General features: G+C 37.0%; 1 protein-coding gene across 2 annotated transcripts in view; it reads left to right on the forward strand.

Annotated features, from left to right (window-relative positions):
• The window catches only part of RAB30 (RAB30, member RAS oncogene family), an 84,579-nt gene extending 71,727 nt beyond the window's left edge, over nucleotides 1–12,852 (forward strand). For both annotated transcript variants that reach the window (XM_058687629.1, XM_058687630.1), the window contains exon 5: nucleotides 3,681–12,852. In XM_058687629.1, coding sequence (XP_058543612.1) covers nucleotides 3,681–3,931 — 251 coding nt within the window. In that variant the 3' untranslated portion in view covers nucleotides 3,932–12,852. The remainder of the gene's footprint in view (nucleotides 1–3,680) is intronic.
• Nucleotides 12,853–18,162: the final 5,310 nt, after the last annotated feature.

The following is an 18,162-nucleotide window of genomic DNA, read 5'->3' on the forward strand; positions in this document are numbered from 1 at the left end:
TATGAGCTAGTACTCTATGCCCATTCCTGAAAACCCTCTTGCACATTGGAGAATGTCTGTCATGAAGCACTTGAAAGCACCCGTCTCAGGACTTGGGCTTTCTTTCTATTTGACAGAAAGCCCTTGAGAACTTGAGCCAAAGCATTATTCCTTGGGATTCTGTCTAAAGAAATTAAATGGAAGTTTGATGGGAAATAATTAGCCCACTCAGTATGAAAGAGGCACTGGCTTAAAAAAACAAACAAAAAACCTTTTTTTTCTTGAAAATTTCAAACATAAGCAAAAGTAGAGAAAACAGTATAATGAACTCCCATGAACACATCTCAGCTTCAATGATTATCAACTTATGGTCAATCTTATTTTATCTGTTCCCCCTCTTTTCTGTCTGCCCTTCCCTTCAGATTATTTTGAAGCAAATCCCAGATCTTCTATTAATTTATCTTTCATTAGTTCAATGAATATCTTTAAAAGATTTTTTGAGAAAGAGAACCTACCCATAATGCCATTTTCACACCTAAAACATATTAACAGTTCTTGAATAGCATCAGAAATTTAGACAATGTTCAGATTTCCTTGATTGACTCCTACATTTAAAAAAAAATTGTCCAAATCAAAGATCCCAATAAGGCTCATATATTCTAATTGATTTTTGTGTCTTTTAAAAAAATTTTTTTTATGTTCATTAAGTTTTGAAAGAGAGAGAGACAGAGCATAAGTAGGGGTGGGGTAGAGAGAGAGGGAGACACAGAATCTGAAGCAGGCTCCAGGCTATGAGCTGTCAGCACAGAGCCTGATGCGGGGTTCGAACTCACGAACCACAAGGTCATGACCTGAACCGAAGTCAGACGCTCAACCAACTGAGCCACCCTGGCGCCCCGATTTTTGTGTCTTTTAATTCTCCTTTTATATGTTAATTATCCCTCCATTTTTCTGCCTTGGAATTTATTTGTTAAAGCATATGTTAATCCTCCAGAGTTTCCAAGTCTGAATTTTGCTATTTCACCACTGTAGTGTCATTTAACATGTTCCTCCATCACCTGTATTTCCTGCAGATCTGTAGGTAAATTTAGAGGCCTGATCAGATTCAAGTTTTTTTGTTTTTTTTTTTCTTAGCGAATATACTTCCTATTTGATATTCTGAGGTACAGTTCTCATAGGACAGCTAAGAAAAATACTTGATTGTCTCTTTTTTATTTCCCAATTTTTAAAATAATGAGTTGGTTCCCTATTATCTTCCAAAAGTCACTATGGAAATTTTATATTTTTAGTATTATTAGAGATTTAAATATATGCAGTATTTTCTAGGCTCTTGCAATTGTAATTATTGAAGGTCCAAATGTTCCAACAGTGGAGCTGCTTCAGATGGTCTCCTGAGTCCTTTTGACATGACCTCACTTGCTTTCTGGTTTAAGGGTTCCAGGCACAACCAGCGCATTTCCTTCCCCGGACCTGGAATTAGCCGTTTTTTCAAGACACACATTTATTATTAATGGCAAATTATATTTAGAGGCCACAACCAAAGTGATAAGAATCTTCTGTACTAGCAGCTGCTCATTGTTTTTAGGCTTTTCAGTGGACAGAACTCGTGTGTGTGTGCGTGTGTGTGTGTGTGTGTGTGTGTGTGTGTTGAATTCTGTAGCACTCACAGGGGGTTGTCTCTTAGGCTCCACTAAGCACTTTTATTCACAAGACTACTATAGGCCATACTTGGCAGGACATTCACTTAGAAGGATTCAGAACAGGAAATAACAGCTTAATAGTAGGTCAGCATCAGGCACTACTCTTCAGTGGAAGTAATCCTCAATAGCAGTCCACATAGCTGTTCAGGGCCTTCCGGACAGTTCAGGTGAGGAAAAAGACTCATGTCAGGCACATGATGGACCTGCCCTGGCCTAGAAGCCTCAACAGGAGCCAGTCTCCCTTGTAACAACTCTACAAACCTGACTTTCAGAGTCTCTTCAAGTGAGGAATCACCACACTACGGGAAGCCCAAAGTTGTGGTTTTCCACTAGATATTTTATAATTCATATGTAGAATTCCCAGGCCAGATGGAATTTGACCTGATGATAAAAGGTCACTTTTATCATAAGCTGTGTTGCCAGGTAACATGGTTGACATATCACTTTTGTCAGGTGGAAGGAGAACAGAGGTAGAACATTTTTTAATGATAAAATCCATCATGAATTATTCACACTGATACTTGCATTTATAATGCAGGACTGTACAAATTTTACTTTAACCTCATTAATCTTTTTTTAATTAAAAAAATTTAATGTTTATTTTTGAGAGAGAGACAGAGTGCAAACAGGGGAGGGACAGAGAGAGAGGGAGACAGACAGAATCTGAAGCAGGCTCCAGGCTCTGAGCTATCAGCACAGAGCCTGATGCGGGGCTCAAACTCCCAAACCATGAGATCATGACATGAGCTGAAGTTGGATGCTTAACTGAGCCTCCAGGTGCCCCTTTAACCTCATTAATCTTATATCTCTTTTTCCTTTTTCCCATGCCCAAGTCACAGGACCATGACACCAACACAATTACTTATTTGCTTTATCCTCTAATACCCGTATAGCAGCCACAGAATAACAATACTCACACTACCACCGACAGGACGATTACTACAAGAGTTCAAGGTTTTTTCCTTCAACCCTTTTTGTCCTTAGGGTGTATACCACTGAGGATGCATGGTTAAAATACCAGAGAAATAGTTCCTCTCTGTGTGGTAACACCATTTCATGATAAACAGGTTCATTTGTTTCATATTGCTTTGCATTCTTAGGGATTGCTTTTTAAATTTAATTTTGTATAGGGGCGCCTGGGTGGCGCAGTCGGTTAAGCGTCCGACTTCAGCCAGGTCACGATCTCACGGTCCGTGAGTTCGAGCCCCGCGTCAGGCTCTGGGCTGATGGCTCAGAGCCTGGAGCCTGTTTCAGATTCTGTGTCTCCCTCTCTCTCTGTCCCTCCCCCGTTCATGCTCTGTCTCTCTCTGTCCCAAAAATAAATAAACGTTGAAAAAAAAAATAAATAAAAATAAAAATAAATTTAATTTTGTATTAATTATATAGTTTTAGTTGTACAGTTATGTGAAACATTTCTAAGATTCTGAAGTCAAATCTATTAGACAAAGTGTAGAGACATCTAGTTTCTATCCTTTCCTATCTCCCCAACCTTGCTCCTTTCATGAGTAACCATTATCTTTAAAATTAAAATGTTGGCTTATTCTAACATTAAAAAAATAAAGTAAGTCTGTAAGTGTGCCCGTGTGTATTTTTTTTTCATCCCTTTTGCTTAGGCAGTTGTGTATTATATACCTTTTTTATACTTAGGAAAAAGTAGAACAGTATAGCAGGTATACGCTTAACAGTATATCCTAATGTCTCATTCCATGGCAGTATATAGAGATATTCCTCATTGCTTTCTACAGTGGCAAATAACTGCATTGTGTGCATGTGCCATACTTCATCAAGCCAGTGGCCAACTGGTGGTCATTTGCGTTTCCAGTTATTTGCCGTTACACACGACACTGATATTTTAAAATAAACATTCCGGTAATCACAGCCACATTTGCTCTGCTCTGCCCATCTGTCTGATTTGACTTCAGATTTGAAACTGCATTTTGATGCCTCTGAGCCTGTAAAAAGTCAAGTGATGGTTCCTTCTCTGATTTATCCCTGTTCCAGGCAATAAGATTGATCTGGCTGAACGGAGAGAGGTCTCCCAGCAGAGAGCTGAAGAATTCTCAGAAGCTCAGGACATGTATTACCTGGAGACCTCGGCCAAGGAATCAGATAACGTGGAGAAACTATTCCTTGACTTAGCATGCCGCCTCATCAGTGAAGCCAGGCAGAACACGCTTGTAAACAATGTATCCTCGCCCTTACCTGGAGAAGGGAAAAGCATCAGCTATTTGACTTGTTGTAATTTCAACTGAAGGCTGATGCAAGGAGAAGCGAAAGGAATCAGCAGCTGCCCTGATGGGCCCTGAATTGCTGGGCAGATCTGGTGATGACTGTGGCTCCCGCTCTTAGACCCTCTGACTCCTGTGGGATCCAGGGCTTACACAGCATGGCAGGCCAAAGGCTTTGTCCGCAGGCCAGCATTAGCAGAACATACAATGGTTTCACCCTTTCGCAGTCAGGAGTTGGAGCAAGGAGAAAATTGCGCTAGACGCTCCATGATCTGCAGAGCATGTTGCTTTTGTTCTTTTCAAAAAGCAAGTAAAAGCGCATTCCTGAACACAGTCCAGGGGGAAATGTACTGTAGGGACCCCTCCTGCACGTCAGTGGGTGCATGTGGGGGCTGTTCTTTAGGGCTTCTGGGGGCCCTGGTTTTCTTGTCTACCAGAAAAACCAAAACTGGGAAGGCCAAGTACTGTCTTTGTGGTGCGTGTTGATGACTCCACAGAGACTTTGAAAAGTGTTATTTCTCTTGTCCACAGGCACTTTCAAGAACTTTGGGATGTAAAAATGAAATGAAACCTTTACCCCATGACCAACAGTAACAATCATTGGTTTAATAATATATACAAGCCCCATGACTCCTTCTGGTGCTAATGATTCTGCTCTTTCACAGACCAAACATTTTAGTACATTGATGTCCTTAAATGTATTATATTGAAATAAAAAAATAATAATAATAAGGGAAGTCCATGAATCAGCACTCTTTCTCAAAGTCTCCTTACTACCTTTTCTAGGGTAGATTTGTTGGAAAATAAAATACTATTTCATGTTCTTTCCCCTCGAAATCTCTACCATTTTATTCTTCTCTTCTCCCATCTTTCCTGCCCTTTAAGTAAATGAAAACACTAGAAAAATTAAAAAAAAATGGTTGATGATATTCTAATAAAAAAGACTATCTCTAAGACATTATGAGTAGTATGAGAAAACAGACCAGATCTGACCAAAATACTGTGGATTAATGGACTGCAATGCAGAGTTCTGAGCAGAGCACAGTCCTTGATAGCAGGTGACATCTTTTACTTCCTGGTACTATCCATCTTGGACAGACCAAGGCTTAGAATTTTGTACATGTTTTTAGTATGATAAGTGACAATAGCAACAGATGAAAAGTCTCATGAACCATTTTTGTATTGTCAAGAACCTTCGACAGATTCTGCTTGTGGAAGCAGGTGGAGCTGTCATTTGTCACCTCCTTCATGTAGTGATGTTACTCTCAGACTCACAACCATACGTTCTATCTTATTTCCTTTCCTCTGCCTTTCTTTCCTGGTCTTCTCCTCCTTTCCTCTTTTCCTCCCTCCCTTCATATGCATGTGTTACTGCAAATCTCCAATTCAAATGGAGGTGTATATGCCTTTACTTAGCCAATTTTAAAACAAGACTCAGAATGGAAGATGTGCTGCTGAATATGTGTTACTAATTTCTTTAGTGCCATACTTTGATGCCTTCCAATTTGTTCACTGATATAAATGCAAATTGGGGAAATAATTAAACCTGTATGCTGTTGATGCTGTCAGATGTTTCTGTAGCTTGCTGCTTAGCATCACTGAGGGCTGAGGAATGGGATAAGGATATGATATGCAATTCTGCTGTTGTTGTCGATGGTGGCAATCTCGGTCCTGATATGTTGATATTTGAAAGCTATTTAATTTTAAAGAAATGAGACACGTGGAGACATGATGTTGATAAAGCATTTCCAGCATTTCTCCAGCAGATTTCAGAGTGACTCATCTTTTGTATAGAGATGATACATATTGTTTAAGGGGTTGATATCTTTGGTTGGCCTCACTGTGTTTGTCCAGGTCCTCTGCATGACAGAAGGAGCTCTCAGAAGTTCAAATTGCTTTTATTTTGAATCTGTGTCTACAGGAAAGAAAAATCATTTTAATAAACACCAACCAAAATCAGTGATAATTGTTGCTTTTCCCTCCCCATTTCTCCACTAAGCCAGCAACAATAAAAGTATTCAGAAAACAAGCTGATCAAAGTGGGCAGAAGAACTTCTCTTTTTAAACTGTGAGGAAGTATCCCTAAGTGTAGATTTATTGTCTTTCATTTAGGGCAAAAATCTAAATATCCCACATCATGACTCCACCTTAGCAGCAAGTGTGTTGAAACTGAAGCTGCTTTGAGAACTCAGATAGGACTTTGTTAGATTGGGCAAATTTGGTCATAAAACAACAGTTTCTAGGGCTACTTTTGCATCTGAAATTCCTATTCCTTAGGGCTCAGTATTCTCTGTCCACCCATGGCCATACTCATAAATAAAGGGATTAGAAAGTTCTGCTCTTGGGCCTTTGCTTCCCTGTTACTCCTCCTAGCCTTTCCGTATCTTACAGTCACCCATCCATGGCCCATAGTGGAGATACATGAGAATTTGAAGGTTTTCCCCATGCCCCGACCCCTAGTTGTGTGAAGGCCTTATGGACACTTGCTCACTGACACATTTCAAGTTTGAGAACAATCCCTGACAATATTGTAGGTGCTCAATAAAAGCTGAATGAAGACTTTGTGCCAAGTGGAGCTTTGCCAGTGAAATAGAAATTTCTCAAATAGATCTTGAGAAAGGATGGTAATGAAACGTGGTTATCTTAACCTAGACCAAGACCTAAACTTACTGGTTTGCTTACTAGTTGTTATTGCCATGGCAACATTTGCTAAGATGAGCCTTCTTAAATAAAAATGAATTCTTACTTAATGGTGGATGAAAGAAAGAGTGCTTTCTCATTAATTTAGTTTGGCTTGGTCTGACTCACACTGCCAGAGTCCATGTCCACTTGCATTTTTGCTGTAATCTTTTTCTTCTTTTAATAAAGTTACTAAATATATGGCAAAACTTTTTTTCAATTTCCAGTGAAAACACATCATATTCATGTTATGGAGTCAGTTTGGGAGAATCTGAAATCTAAAAGCTTGCTGATACTAATGATATTTTATTATGGCTTTCTATAGACTGTATCCTCAAAGGATTTTGTGTTTTTTCCTTTACCTACATAAGGCTTTTTATTTCTTTATATGCTTTTATTATTTCTAATGTATTAATATTTAATAATGATTTTGCGGGGCCACTTATCCTTTCTCTGGATTAGAGTAGGCCATTAGCTCTCCTGGCCTTTCTTTTTTCCTGTCTTTTCTAGTCATGTCATGTTACCATCTCTTCCTGAGTAAAGCAGCAAGAATAGAACTAGAAATGAAAGTCAAATGGATTGATTTAACAGTGTGTCAATTTCTGAAAGAAACATGAAAACCACTGGCCAAAATAATATATCTGAGTTAGGGTTATTTATTTTAAGCAATTTAGATTTGCTGGAGAGAGGAGGCAGAATCTGACAGAGGACTGGATTCTATTTGTGAATGTATACCTTTGGAGGACACTGGTGACTTCCAGGGTTAGGTCAATGATTTGTCTCATTTACCTTCTTGGCTATTCCACAAGCCTTCCAGATTAAGCATCAAATTTCAGCTAATGAATCATTCTGAATAGATACCAGTTGCAAGTGATTTTGAATTGCTCTTCTGACTAAAGTGAAAACATCTTTTTTAATAAACTAAGCCACATAAGATATCATCTTGTAACCAGAAAAAAAACCCTTTCATTTTCTCCCCCCACATATCAAACCAATGGCTTTAAAGATAGACATCTTCTGTTTCTTAATCCTGCAAAACTTGTTACCTTTCATAGCTGTTAGTAATTTAGGAAATACTGCTCTATTAGCTTCTGGAAGAGCTCTTCTAGGGTTTGCCCTTTGTTTTCTTTAGAATTTTTTTTTTAACTGCAACTGGTTCCTTACTCTCCTCAACCATGATCCTGACAGATGTGTTTTAATGCAACTATAATACTTTTGAGACTTAACTAAAAATTCAAAAACAGTAAAAAAACATGTTTATCTCATCATTCAGACAAACAGTACTCCACATAAGCAATCAGGTTGAACACTAATTTTGGGATAAGAGAAAGATGTGCTTTCTTTTCTTTTTTCTTTTCAAATTTAATTTCTGTCCCATGAGTGTATTTGTGTTTAAAAGGAAAGCTGCCTTCCCTTACATTCGTCACACTATGTAGAAAGCACACTGAATTAAGAAATTATCATCCCTTCAAACTCTTAATACAGTGATGTTAGAACAAGAGAGATGACGGTTCATCTTTCCTAAGTCTATTTATTACATTGGAATGCTACAATCATTTTTGAGAGCTATACTTTGAAATTAAAAACAAATTGAGGCATAACAAAGATGGTGAAGGAATTTAAAATTTAAGACATTTGAAGAATATTTGAAGGATTTTTGGAAATTTAGCCTGGAAAAGAGAGGAATATGGTTAGTGAATTAGAGCAAGACTCTGGTTCAGAGGGGTAGAATGAGGCTTACTGATTAAGAGCCATAGGACCACAGATTTGGGCTCTATGTCAGGGAGAACTTTCTCAAAAAGATGGTTGACCATGAAAGGCACTGCCTTAGGTAATAGTATCTGTCAAGCAGAGGCTAGATAAGAACTTGGTAAAGATGATGTGGAAAGGATCTCAGCATTAGTTGGAGGTTGGACTAGATGACTTATTAACTTATTAACATAATTCTATGTTCTAGCACTTTGTCTTTCATATCATGTTCAGTTAAGTATCTTTTGACCCACAGCTAATGATTTTTTTTTAAAGGCTTTGCTGTTCTGCCAGTCCGGGAAGGAGGTTGGTTACATGTTGTTAAGCTAAAAGACTGGCTTTTCATTGTGCCTGAGGGATTGCTTTGTCAGTCCATTCACTCATGTTCAGTTGAATCACAAACTGGTTCTTGAGTTAAAAAGAAGAAAAGGTATTTTTTTAATAGAAGTTACATGAAATCAGGAAAATTAAGCTTTTGTCACTTGCCAAACATAGGCCATGCTCAATTTAGTGAATAACTGGTATCCAGGATTTCAAGCCAGTCCTTTTTAAAGCAGAACAGAATCTTCAGTTAAAGATCCCATAAACATACCAATGTGAAGTTTTGCAGCTTCCATTAGAGATGGGCTGGTATGTTACTGGCATAAAGCAGACCCTAAGATCTATTTTGGCAAAATCTCAGATGACATTTGGTTAGTTGGCTTGATTTTCTTGAAAAAGCATGATCTGCAAATTATTTTATTTTAATAGAACCAAGGCCAAATTACTTCAGGTAGGAAAAGTAACAAAACATGGGTTTTCAAAAATCAGAGATAACCATAAGCAACATTTGCTAATAAAGCCTATGACCAAATGATTCCACCTGCAAAATAACTTGCATCCCTGTTAGGTTGATAGATAGCTTTTCATTAGTGTTTATAAAGTCATTGGTCTTGCATCAGTATGGTGAGAAACACATGAATTTGGGTGAGACTTTCCTTGACTCCTTTAAATAAGAGGTCAGAGCCCAAAAGCTAGCTCTTTAATTGACTTACTGAGGTACCTGAGACAAATTTTTACTTTCCTACTGAATTAGAGCAGAATTTTTAGAGATTTTGTGTTCTAGTTCCTGATGGATTCTTTGGTAGGTTGTAATTTTAGCATTTCAGAGAGTGATGTAGAGAGGTGTGTAGAAGGGGGAACACCGGGTTAGGTATGAGGAGTCCTAGTACTGCCATGAATTAGCTGTAACTTAATGCAAAGCACAATCTCTTGAGCATCAGTTTCGTCATCTATGAGAAGACTCATAATACCTGTCAGGATTATTGTGAAAATTAGATAAGATAAATTGAAAGGACAATGCTCAGTAAACAGTAAGCACTCATAAATTCTTTTCTCCTTGATTAAAGGCAGACTTGGATGGTCTGATAAAAGTATAAATCCTTAGGGGAAAACAAAGAACCCTTTTTAACTTCAAAGAAAAGAGCATCATATCTGAAAGGGCATTAAAAGGAAGTCACTGATTTGATCTATCTTTCTGCCTTCGGGCATTACTGTTACCCAAGAGTCTCTTTATTTCTTTACACACTTCAGGAAAGGTATTCTCTCTCTCTTTTCCAATAGGCGGTTCCAAGGTTGCAAACTCCTCATAATCAGGAAACTTAACATTATTACTGAAATACCTCACAGTGCAATTTGAACCTCTTTCTTCTTGATCCCATTCTCCATGGGAAGAAAAATGGGTTTATCCTATCATCTTTTTAAGGGACTGTGTTTGCCATGCGTTATTGCCCTTTGCCTCATTTTTTTTTTCCCTTTAATGACAGTCAGAAAAAGCTCATTAAGGTGATAATCATTATTCCCTTGGGGAATGTCAGGCTAGGTATTTATACTCTCTTAGTTTTTTATTAGTGTCAGATTTAGATCGTAATCTTAGTGTTGATTAACTCTTCAATTATCCACGTAGTTTTCTTCCTTATATACTTGATAACAAAGTGTGCTTCTGAAGAATTATTCTGGTTGTGTGACTCTTATTTCCTTGTCTTGGTAAAAATGGAGTTATCAATCCTAGTTTGTCATCTACTTTTAGAATTTAATTTCATAGATGACATGTATTTGGTGGACAGAATTACCAACACCCAAATTTAGCAGGGTTTCTTAACCTTTCTACATGTGCACTGTACTCTGAAATAAAAATTGGAGTACCAAATGCCTAATAAAGCAAAAATTCATGTATAGAATAATAAAAGATAAGAATCTGGTCTGTAAGATAATTTATCACTAGTTAGTTGAATGGTCCAGCTTTGTTTAAAGTTACACAGTTATGCCTGGATTAAAGAACAATAGCAAAACTTGATAAGCCTTCTGAAAAACAGCTGCTAACCATATTGCTTTCTGGAATGTAATTATTAGGAATATTCTCTTATCCTATACAATTGCAGAATGCTAGTGGAACTTTCTTGTAGGCTGTTTGACAATGAATGTCAATTGATTTATTAAAAAAATTTTTTTAATCCCCTTATTCCTTTAAGGCATGTTGGGGCTTTCATGTTCCTTTGTTGAAAATTTCAAATGACTGGAATGCTGGCTTCTAATTTCTGCTCACTGAAGTGTCCTCTAGACATACCAGATGGCTGGAGCTCCTTTGATGATATGTAAGGGAGCTACATAAATGTATTTATGTAAATACACTTACATAAATGTGTGTGAGTAAAGTTGCTGTTTTCAGCAAAACACACACACACCCCCCTCCAGAAACACCTCTGCTTAAAATTTCAAATAATAAAGGATTAAGAAATTTCTGATCATCTAAAGGGAAAAAGTTGTGCCCCATATATATTGTTACATATACCTTAATGCATGACTTTTAGTGTAGGGATGAAATAAAATGCAAAATATATCATTATGGAGGTCTTCTCAGCAGCTAGTTAAAATATTTAGAGAAGCTGTTTTATGAAGACTTAGAGAACCCCTGATTTCCCCTCTTTTCCTATCTCTTTCCATTAAAACATGGATCTTTAACATACACATAATTTTAACAAACATGTTAATTATCAAATCTTATGAACTCAGTTATTAATATTTGGCTGTTGGTTTTAAGCATAGGCTTTCAGTAATATCTGAATACACCAGTATATAAAATCTAACCATCTGCTTCTATACAGGCATAATACTTGATTTTAAATGTTAATATGCAGATAATAACAGTACACTGTATTGTCCTATTTGTACATGTATTTTGTTTAATAAAAAGTCTGTTAGAAATATAAGCCCACAATGACCTGAGTGCACTTAGCTGAAGTGCACCTCTGTAGAAAGGTGATTGCATGAAAACTTCAATTAGCATTAAAAAGAGGGGATAGGGAACAGGAATGTGAACAAAAAATTTTAATGAAGTTGCATCCCTCTTTTTAAAATTAAAATATAATCCACATACAATTCATGCCTTTAAAAGTGTTCACTTTGGTATTTTTTAGTATTTTCACAAAGTTGTACAACGCTCACCACTATCTAACTCTTGACTATTTACATCATCCCAAATGAAAAACTCTGTACTCATTAGCAATCAATCTTTTCCCTGTACCTACCACCCCTCCCAGCATCTGGTAACCACTAATCTACTTTCTGTTTCTCTAGATTTGCCTGTCTTGGACATTTCATATAAATATAATTACACAATATGTGGTTTTTTTGCGTCTGACTTCTTTCACTTAATGTTTTCAAGTTTCATGTAACATGAATCAATACATTCTTTTTATGATTCAATAATATTCTATCGTATGTATATTCCTCAATTTATTTGTCCATTCATCAGTTGCTGAGCATTTGGGTTGTTTCCATTTGGGATTATTATAAACAATGCTGCTATGAACATTTGTGCACAAGTTTTCCATGTGGGTATACATTTTCATGTCTCTCTTAAAAGCAGTAGTCTAGCAAATCAAGTCATTTGTGTTCCTTAAGCAGAACCTCTTAAAATCCCACTTGGAGATGCAACTTACAATCTTAGGTCAATTGGTCAATTAGGAGATCCCTGAATAATGGCTAACTTCCCAATATGTCCATAGGAATCTTTCAGTGAGCCTATCATTTATATACAGTAATCAATTTCATGAAGACTGTTTCAGTCTTGTAGAAATTGAGTTGTCATTGCACAGAATGAATTTATAAAGTCCTCTGCATTGTTTTAAGGGACAGCTACAAACCATGTTGAAGAGGAGTACTCATTCAATCTTCTAGGATTCAATGAAGGAGCACTTTTAATATACAATTTCCTTTACATATTGAGTCTTTAAAGTTTGGATTTTCCTTCTTGAAAAAAGATTGTCAAATCGCCAAACCACCTGACTGTCCATTGTAGCTTAAGTTTTTATTATTAAGAAATAATTCATACTGAGAGTAAAAGTAAAAAGAATGTATTTTGTGTGCAAAGAATGAATGTATTAATAACTTTTTATTTGTATAAATTTTTTTAAAAGATGAATGGAAATTGCTTTCTCATGTACTTGTGTATAAATAAACATTTCCTGTTGCCCATATGTGGAGTATAATATGCCATCAAAGCATGTAGAAGCTAATAAGCTTTTTAAGTATACCAGTGTCCTTCAGCATGACATGGAAACTGCTCTGGATTTGGGCACTTGAGTTTGTTTATTCTCTAACTGCCTAACCTTGGACAAATTATTTAACATTTTGCACCATAGATTTCTCCTCTGTAAAATAAGGGGCTAGATTAAATAATCTTTAAGTCCTTCCAATTATAATACTAAATAAGACTATATTCAGGGTATGAAAATTATTTGCTAATTGTTTCTAATGGTGAGAAAGATGCTTTATTGGATGGTATCCTGGAAAGAGTATTACACTGAGAATCAGAAGACATAAATTCTAGTCCCAACTCTGACACTGATGAGCTGTGTGACTTTGGACTAATCATTTAATTTCAAGCCTTGATTTTCTCAAATACTAACTACACACTAGATTAGATATCTTTAAGTTCCCTTCCATCTAAAACACACTATATGGTTCTGTATTCTTTAAACATATCACTTAAGATCTTATCCTTCACAATTAGGAATGAAACTACATACTCATCACTAGAAAGGCATTCATTTATTCACCCATTCATTTATTCACAATTTACTAGCATATGCTATAAGGCAGGTGCAGGAATCCCTCCCCTACCTCTACTCCAAGAGTCGGATTTGTTCTTTTTCTTGAAATTGATCCCCTTTCCAATCCTTTCCTCTTATCCTCTGCATTGGGACATGCACTTGAGAAATCAGTGTCTTGGATTAAGAGTGAGTACATGGGTCATGGAACATGCTAGGTAGGGTTAACGGAATGATAAAAGAATCAAACATTTGGGCTCCCTGACATGGTGTTCTTTAGTTACTAGATCATAGGCAGTATGATTTTTTGACATGATCATTTAGCATTTATAAAGTATTGGGTTTTAAAAAATCATTTACTATAAATTTATGTTATTGTCTAATTATAGTTTTTCTACAGTTGGTATGAAACTCATTTTTGCTATTTTAGCACCTTCATTAAAAGGATGTGTTTTGTTGAATTTCTCTTCTGAATTTATACATTCTGTGGTTTTAGGTGTTCTATTATTAATATTAACTTGCACCACAAAAAAGTTTGTTTTTGTAGGTCAAAACCAGTCAGATAATTTCTTATTCTAATATGACCCAGTATGCTGTAAGCTGCAAAGACTGAGATGCAAATACCACTAGCCAGTGAAGAAATGGTTTCTTACGTATTTTCATTCTATTTTTTTTTTTCCCCACTAAGGGAATTTGGACAAGTTATTTCACCTTGAACATTGATTTTTCCATTAGTTAAATGGGATAAATTGCAAACTTGAATAGAATTTTTAAATACTTATGCATGTACAAATATTTACAGATCATTGGAAGAAAAGTATGAATGTGATTTATTCCCCAAATAGCTAATGTTTAGATCACTGTACTTCTCATTTGGGCAATGTAATGCTTCAGATACACAATTCCTTGGCAAGCTGGAAATCAGTGTTTTAAAAACTTTGAGGATAACTATCCTCAGTTGACTCAATTATTCCACATCTGCTAACCGGCAGACTATACTTCATATAAGCTATCTATATGCCCCAAAACACATCTGCAGCTGAGATGAAACTGGGAGCTATGTTTAAACCACAGTCATGTGCCTGTGCTTTTGTCCAGGTGCTCACCTCGGAATATTTCAAGAACTAAAATATCTTATTTCCATTCCTTGCAGGAAACCACATGTTAGTAACATTAAGACATCATATCTAAATTTTCATACCTGGAATTTATTCAGGTTTCCTAGAGAAGAGTTACATTTTCACATTTAGATAAAAATAAGCTTGAAGAAACAGGCTGGTCTTTCTGACTTTGATCTTAAGAGATGAAACCACAAAAACTAACAACTGTATGTGGCCTAACATTCTACAAAGTTTGTTGATGTTTACATTCACATTTAATCCTCATTGTAACCTTGTGAAGTGCTTTCAGCAGTTGAAGTAGAAAGTACACAAGTTTTGATGGAAGACAAAGATTAAGACATGCTTTGAACATGGAAAGCATTCCAAACAAAAGGAATGAAGAGTACAAAGGCTTTAGGTCAAGATATCTGTATTACTTTGGGCCAATTAGCCTTTTTTAATCTTGCTTTCCTCATTATAAAATGAGGATCTCAATGTTGATAGCCTTCAGTTATCTGTCAAGCACCTACTGGGTGCCAAAAAGTGTTCTAGTCACTGAAACTATAGCAGTGAACTATAAAAACTTACTCTAATGGAAATTATATCATAGCATAGGAAGAATAGAAAAGAAATACATAGTAATATAAGATGGTGATAATCACTGTGAAGAAAATATTTTTTTTAAAAAGGGCCAATAATAGAACACTGACAGGCACCATCTTTTTTAAAACACAGGCAAATAAAAGGGTAGTCAAAGACATGAGGGGAGATGATCAGACAATACTTCTGAGACTTGAGTATGCAGGGATCCTCCTCCAGCACACATGCTTCCGGGAGACTAGTACTTTACAGTGCCTTCAAGATTTTCTAAGTTCGCCAGTTACTGGGACTAAGCAAGGCACCCTGAGTCTGGATCTGGTCCCACAAGGGATCTGATTGCTGGAAGTACCTCCCTTGAAATTTTCTAAGTTTCACTTTGGTGCCGGGGATAAGTACCATTTCTCCCCTTTCAGGTACTCTCCAACCCCCTAACTCATGCTGGGTGTGCAGCAAATGCTCGAAGGAGCTCTGGGTCTTGCACCTATGGCATCGCCCTGGGTCTGAAGAAATATTTCATTCACATGGCAGTATGTGATCGGGCTGCAGGAATGGTGCTTTGTTTAGGTGACTCTCCTATTGAACAAATTCCAGGTTCGGGGCTACCAAATGTCACCACTGACCTGTGGGATTGAATTGTGTGTGTGGGCTTGTGGATGGGCTCTCATTGTTTTAGCTATGGTGCTGCCTCTGGTCTGTAGACCCCAGGCTTGTGAGGTGGTGGCAGTTGTTCTTTACCGTTTACCTCCTGCCACCGGCACTAAGGAGGTCCCCTACCCTTTTGCAGGTTTTGCACCTTGTGCCAGGCCAGGCCCTTCTCATCTGAGGCCTTTTATGACTATTGCTCCACAGTGCCAATTGTCCCTTCTAACCAATGTCCTCCTTTCAATTGATATTGACATTGTGGTGTCAATAAGTTTGGACTTAAGCCATGCCGATGGAGAAATGGACATTCCTTGTACAAATGAAACCCCTCTTCCTGTTCCATCTCTGGGCCTCTTGTCTATTCTTCCTGGGTGTGGCCAGAGATCACAGTCTAGGAATGCAATTACAGCCTAAGAAGTTCAAGAAAAGACGTGAGAATATGTGTTCTGTGTTTATGTTACAAAAGTCCAAATGATAAATATAATATGACCATAAAATGAAATATTATTCATTTTCCTGCATATTCTGGGTAAGGCTTGCATTTTTGGTAATCATCAATGAAACACAGCAACAACCTTTGATAGTCACTGGAAGCCAGTATTCAGTGGCACAATGGGTGCAGCATCCTAAGTAATGATGTAATGAGCATTAAAAAGATGGTATTAGGGAACTCTAGAGGGAAGATCCATATAGTTCAATACAAACAGGTTCTTAAGAGCCATAGCATTGTGAGTAACTGCACTACCATTCTTTCATTGCAGTTGGGAGATATACTATAAAGAATCTTTATGTGCACTGATTGAACAATAAGTGTATACCTTTTCTATTCAGTGTTCTAAATCTTTATTGACAAACCACATTACCTTATGTGGGCCCATGAATTTCATAATACATTTTAAAATCAAACTGTTTATAGACAAGGGCCCTGCAAAAAAAGATCTGCCCTGGAGGTAGCCCCAATCAAAGAGGAGCAGAAACTAGGCAAAACCAGAAACGATGAGAATGGTAACTTGGAAAAGGGGGAAATGCAGAGATCACATAAAATAAGAAATGACAAGTCTGGGGCACCTGGGTGGCTCTGACGGTTGAGTGTCTGACACTCACTGCTTTGGGATTCTCAAAAAAAAAAAAAAAAAAAAAAAAGACAAATCCATTGGATTTGGAAGAGACAGATTGCAGCAGGTTGAACAGTGAGTGGTGAGAAAGTTGACCGTGACCATTTTTTTTTTTTTTAACATTTATTCATTTTTGAGAGTGACAGAGACAGAGCATGAGCAGGAGAGGGGCAGAGAGAGTTGGAGACACAGAATCCGAAGCAGGCTCCAGACTGAACTGTCAGCACAGGGCCCAACACAGGGCTTGAACTCTCTGACCGCAAGATCATAACCTGAGCCCGTCGGACGCTTAACCAACCCAGGCGCCCTGACCGTGACTATTTTTTAAAGGACCCTGGCTATGAACAACAGTACTTAGCAGGGAGGTAGCAAGGACTATTATAGCAAGAATATCAAAAAGAATAATGAGTGCAATTGAGTAATAAAAGTACTTTTACAAAAGTGAGATCTGGTAGGCACAACTGAACTAAGCAATCTAATTTAGCATCACCAATAGACAGCTTGACATTGTCTCTTAATGAGAATTCAATATGAATATAACCCATGAAGTGTCTCTGCCAAAACCCTGAATCTAATCAAGTCTTCAGGACTTTTTTACAGGAAATAGTGGGGGACATAGAAACAAGGTACCGTTAGTATAAAGAAGCAAACATACAAATCTTAACTGTGGGATGTTCTACAAAACAATGGTCTGATTTCTTCAAAGAGCCAGTGTTGAAAAATAAGAGGTAAAAGTTCTAGAAGAGACAAGAAACATAATGAAACACCATGAATGAAACTTAATGAATTCCTGGTTAAACATCATCAACAATTATAAGGTAATTTAGGGACAAGTAGAAAAATTTGATTATGCACTGAATATTACATGATATTTGGACAATTGCTGTTATTTTTCTTTGGCATGATAATGATACTGCAATTCTGTAGAAGAAAAACACTTACTCTAAGGAAACTCAGGTTGAAGTATTTGGGAGTGAAATGTCCTATCTGCAGCTTATCTTCAAATGGTTCAGCAAAAACAACTATATGTATCCACTCAGACACAATAAAAACAAATATGCATACACAAAAGGCAAAATCTTAAAAATGATTTTACTATTCTTCCAAATTCTGTTTATATATTTTCAAAATAAAAGTTGGGTGGGGGGAGATCCAAAAAGCCAGTAGTGACAAGGCAACAGTGGGTATAATAATCAACAGCCCAACTAGAAAGATGAGCACTAAACGAAAGGTGTGTATCATTTTCTGAGATTAAAGAAGCTGTGGAAGAGTACAGATAC

The sequence above is a fragment of the Neofelis nebulosa genome, chromosome 10 (genome assembly GCF_028018385.1).
Source record: "Neofelis nebulosa isolate mNeoNeb1 chromosome 10, mNeoNeb1.pri, whole genome shotgun sequence".
Taxonomy (NCBI): domain Eukaryota; kingdom Metazoa; phylum Chordata; class Mammalia; order Carnivora; family Felidae; genus Neofelis; species Neofelis nebulosa.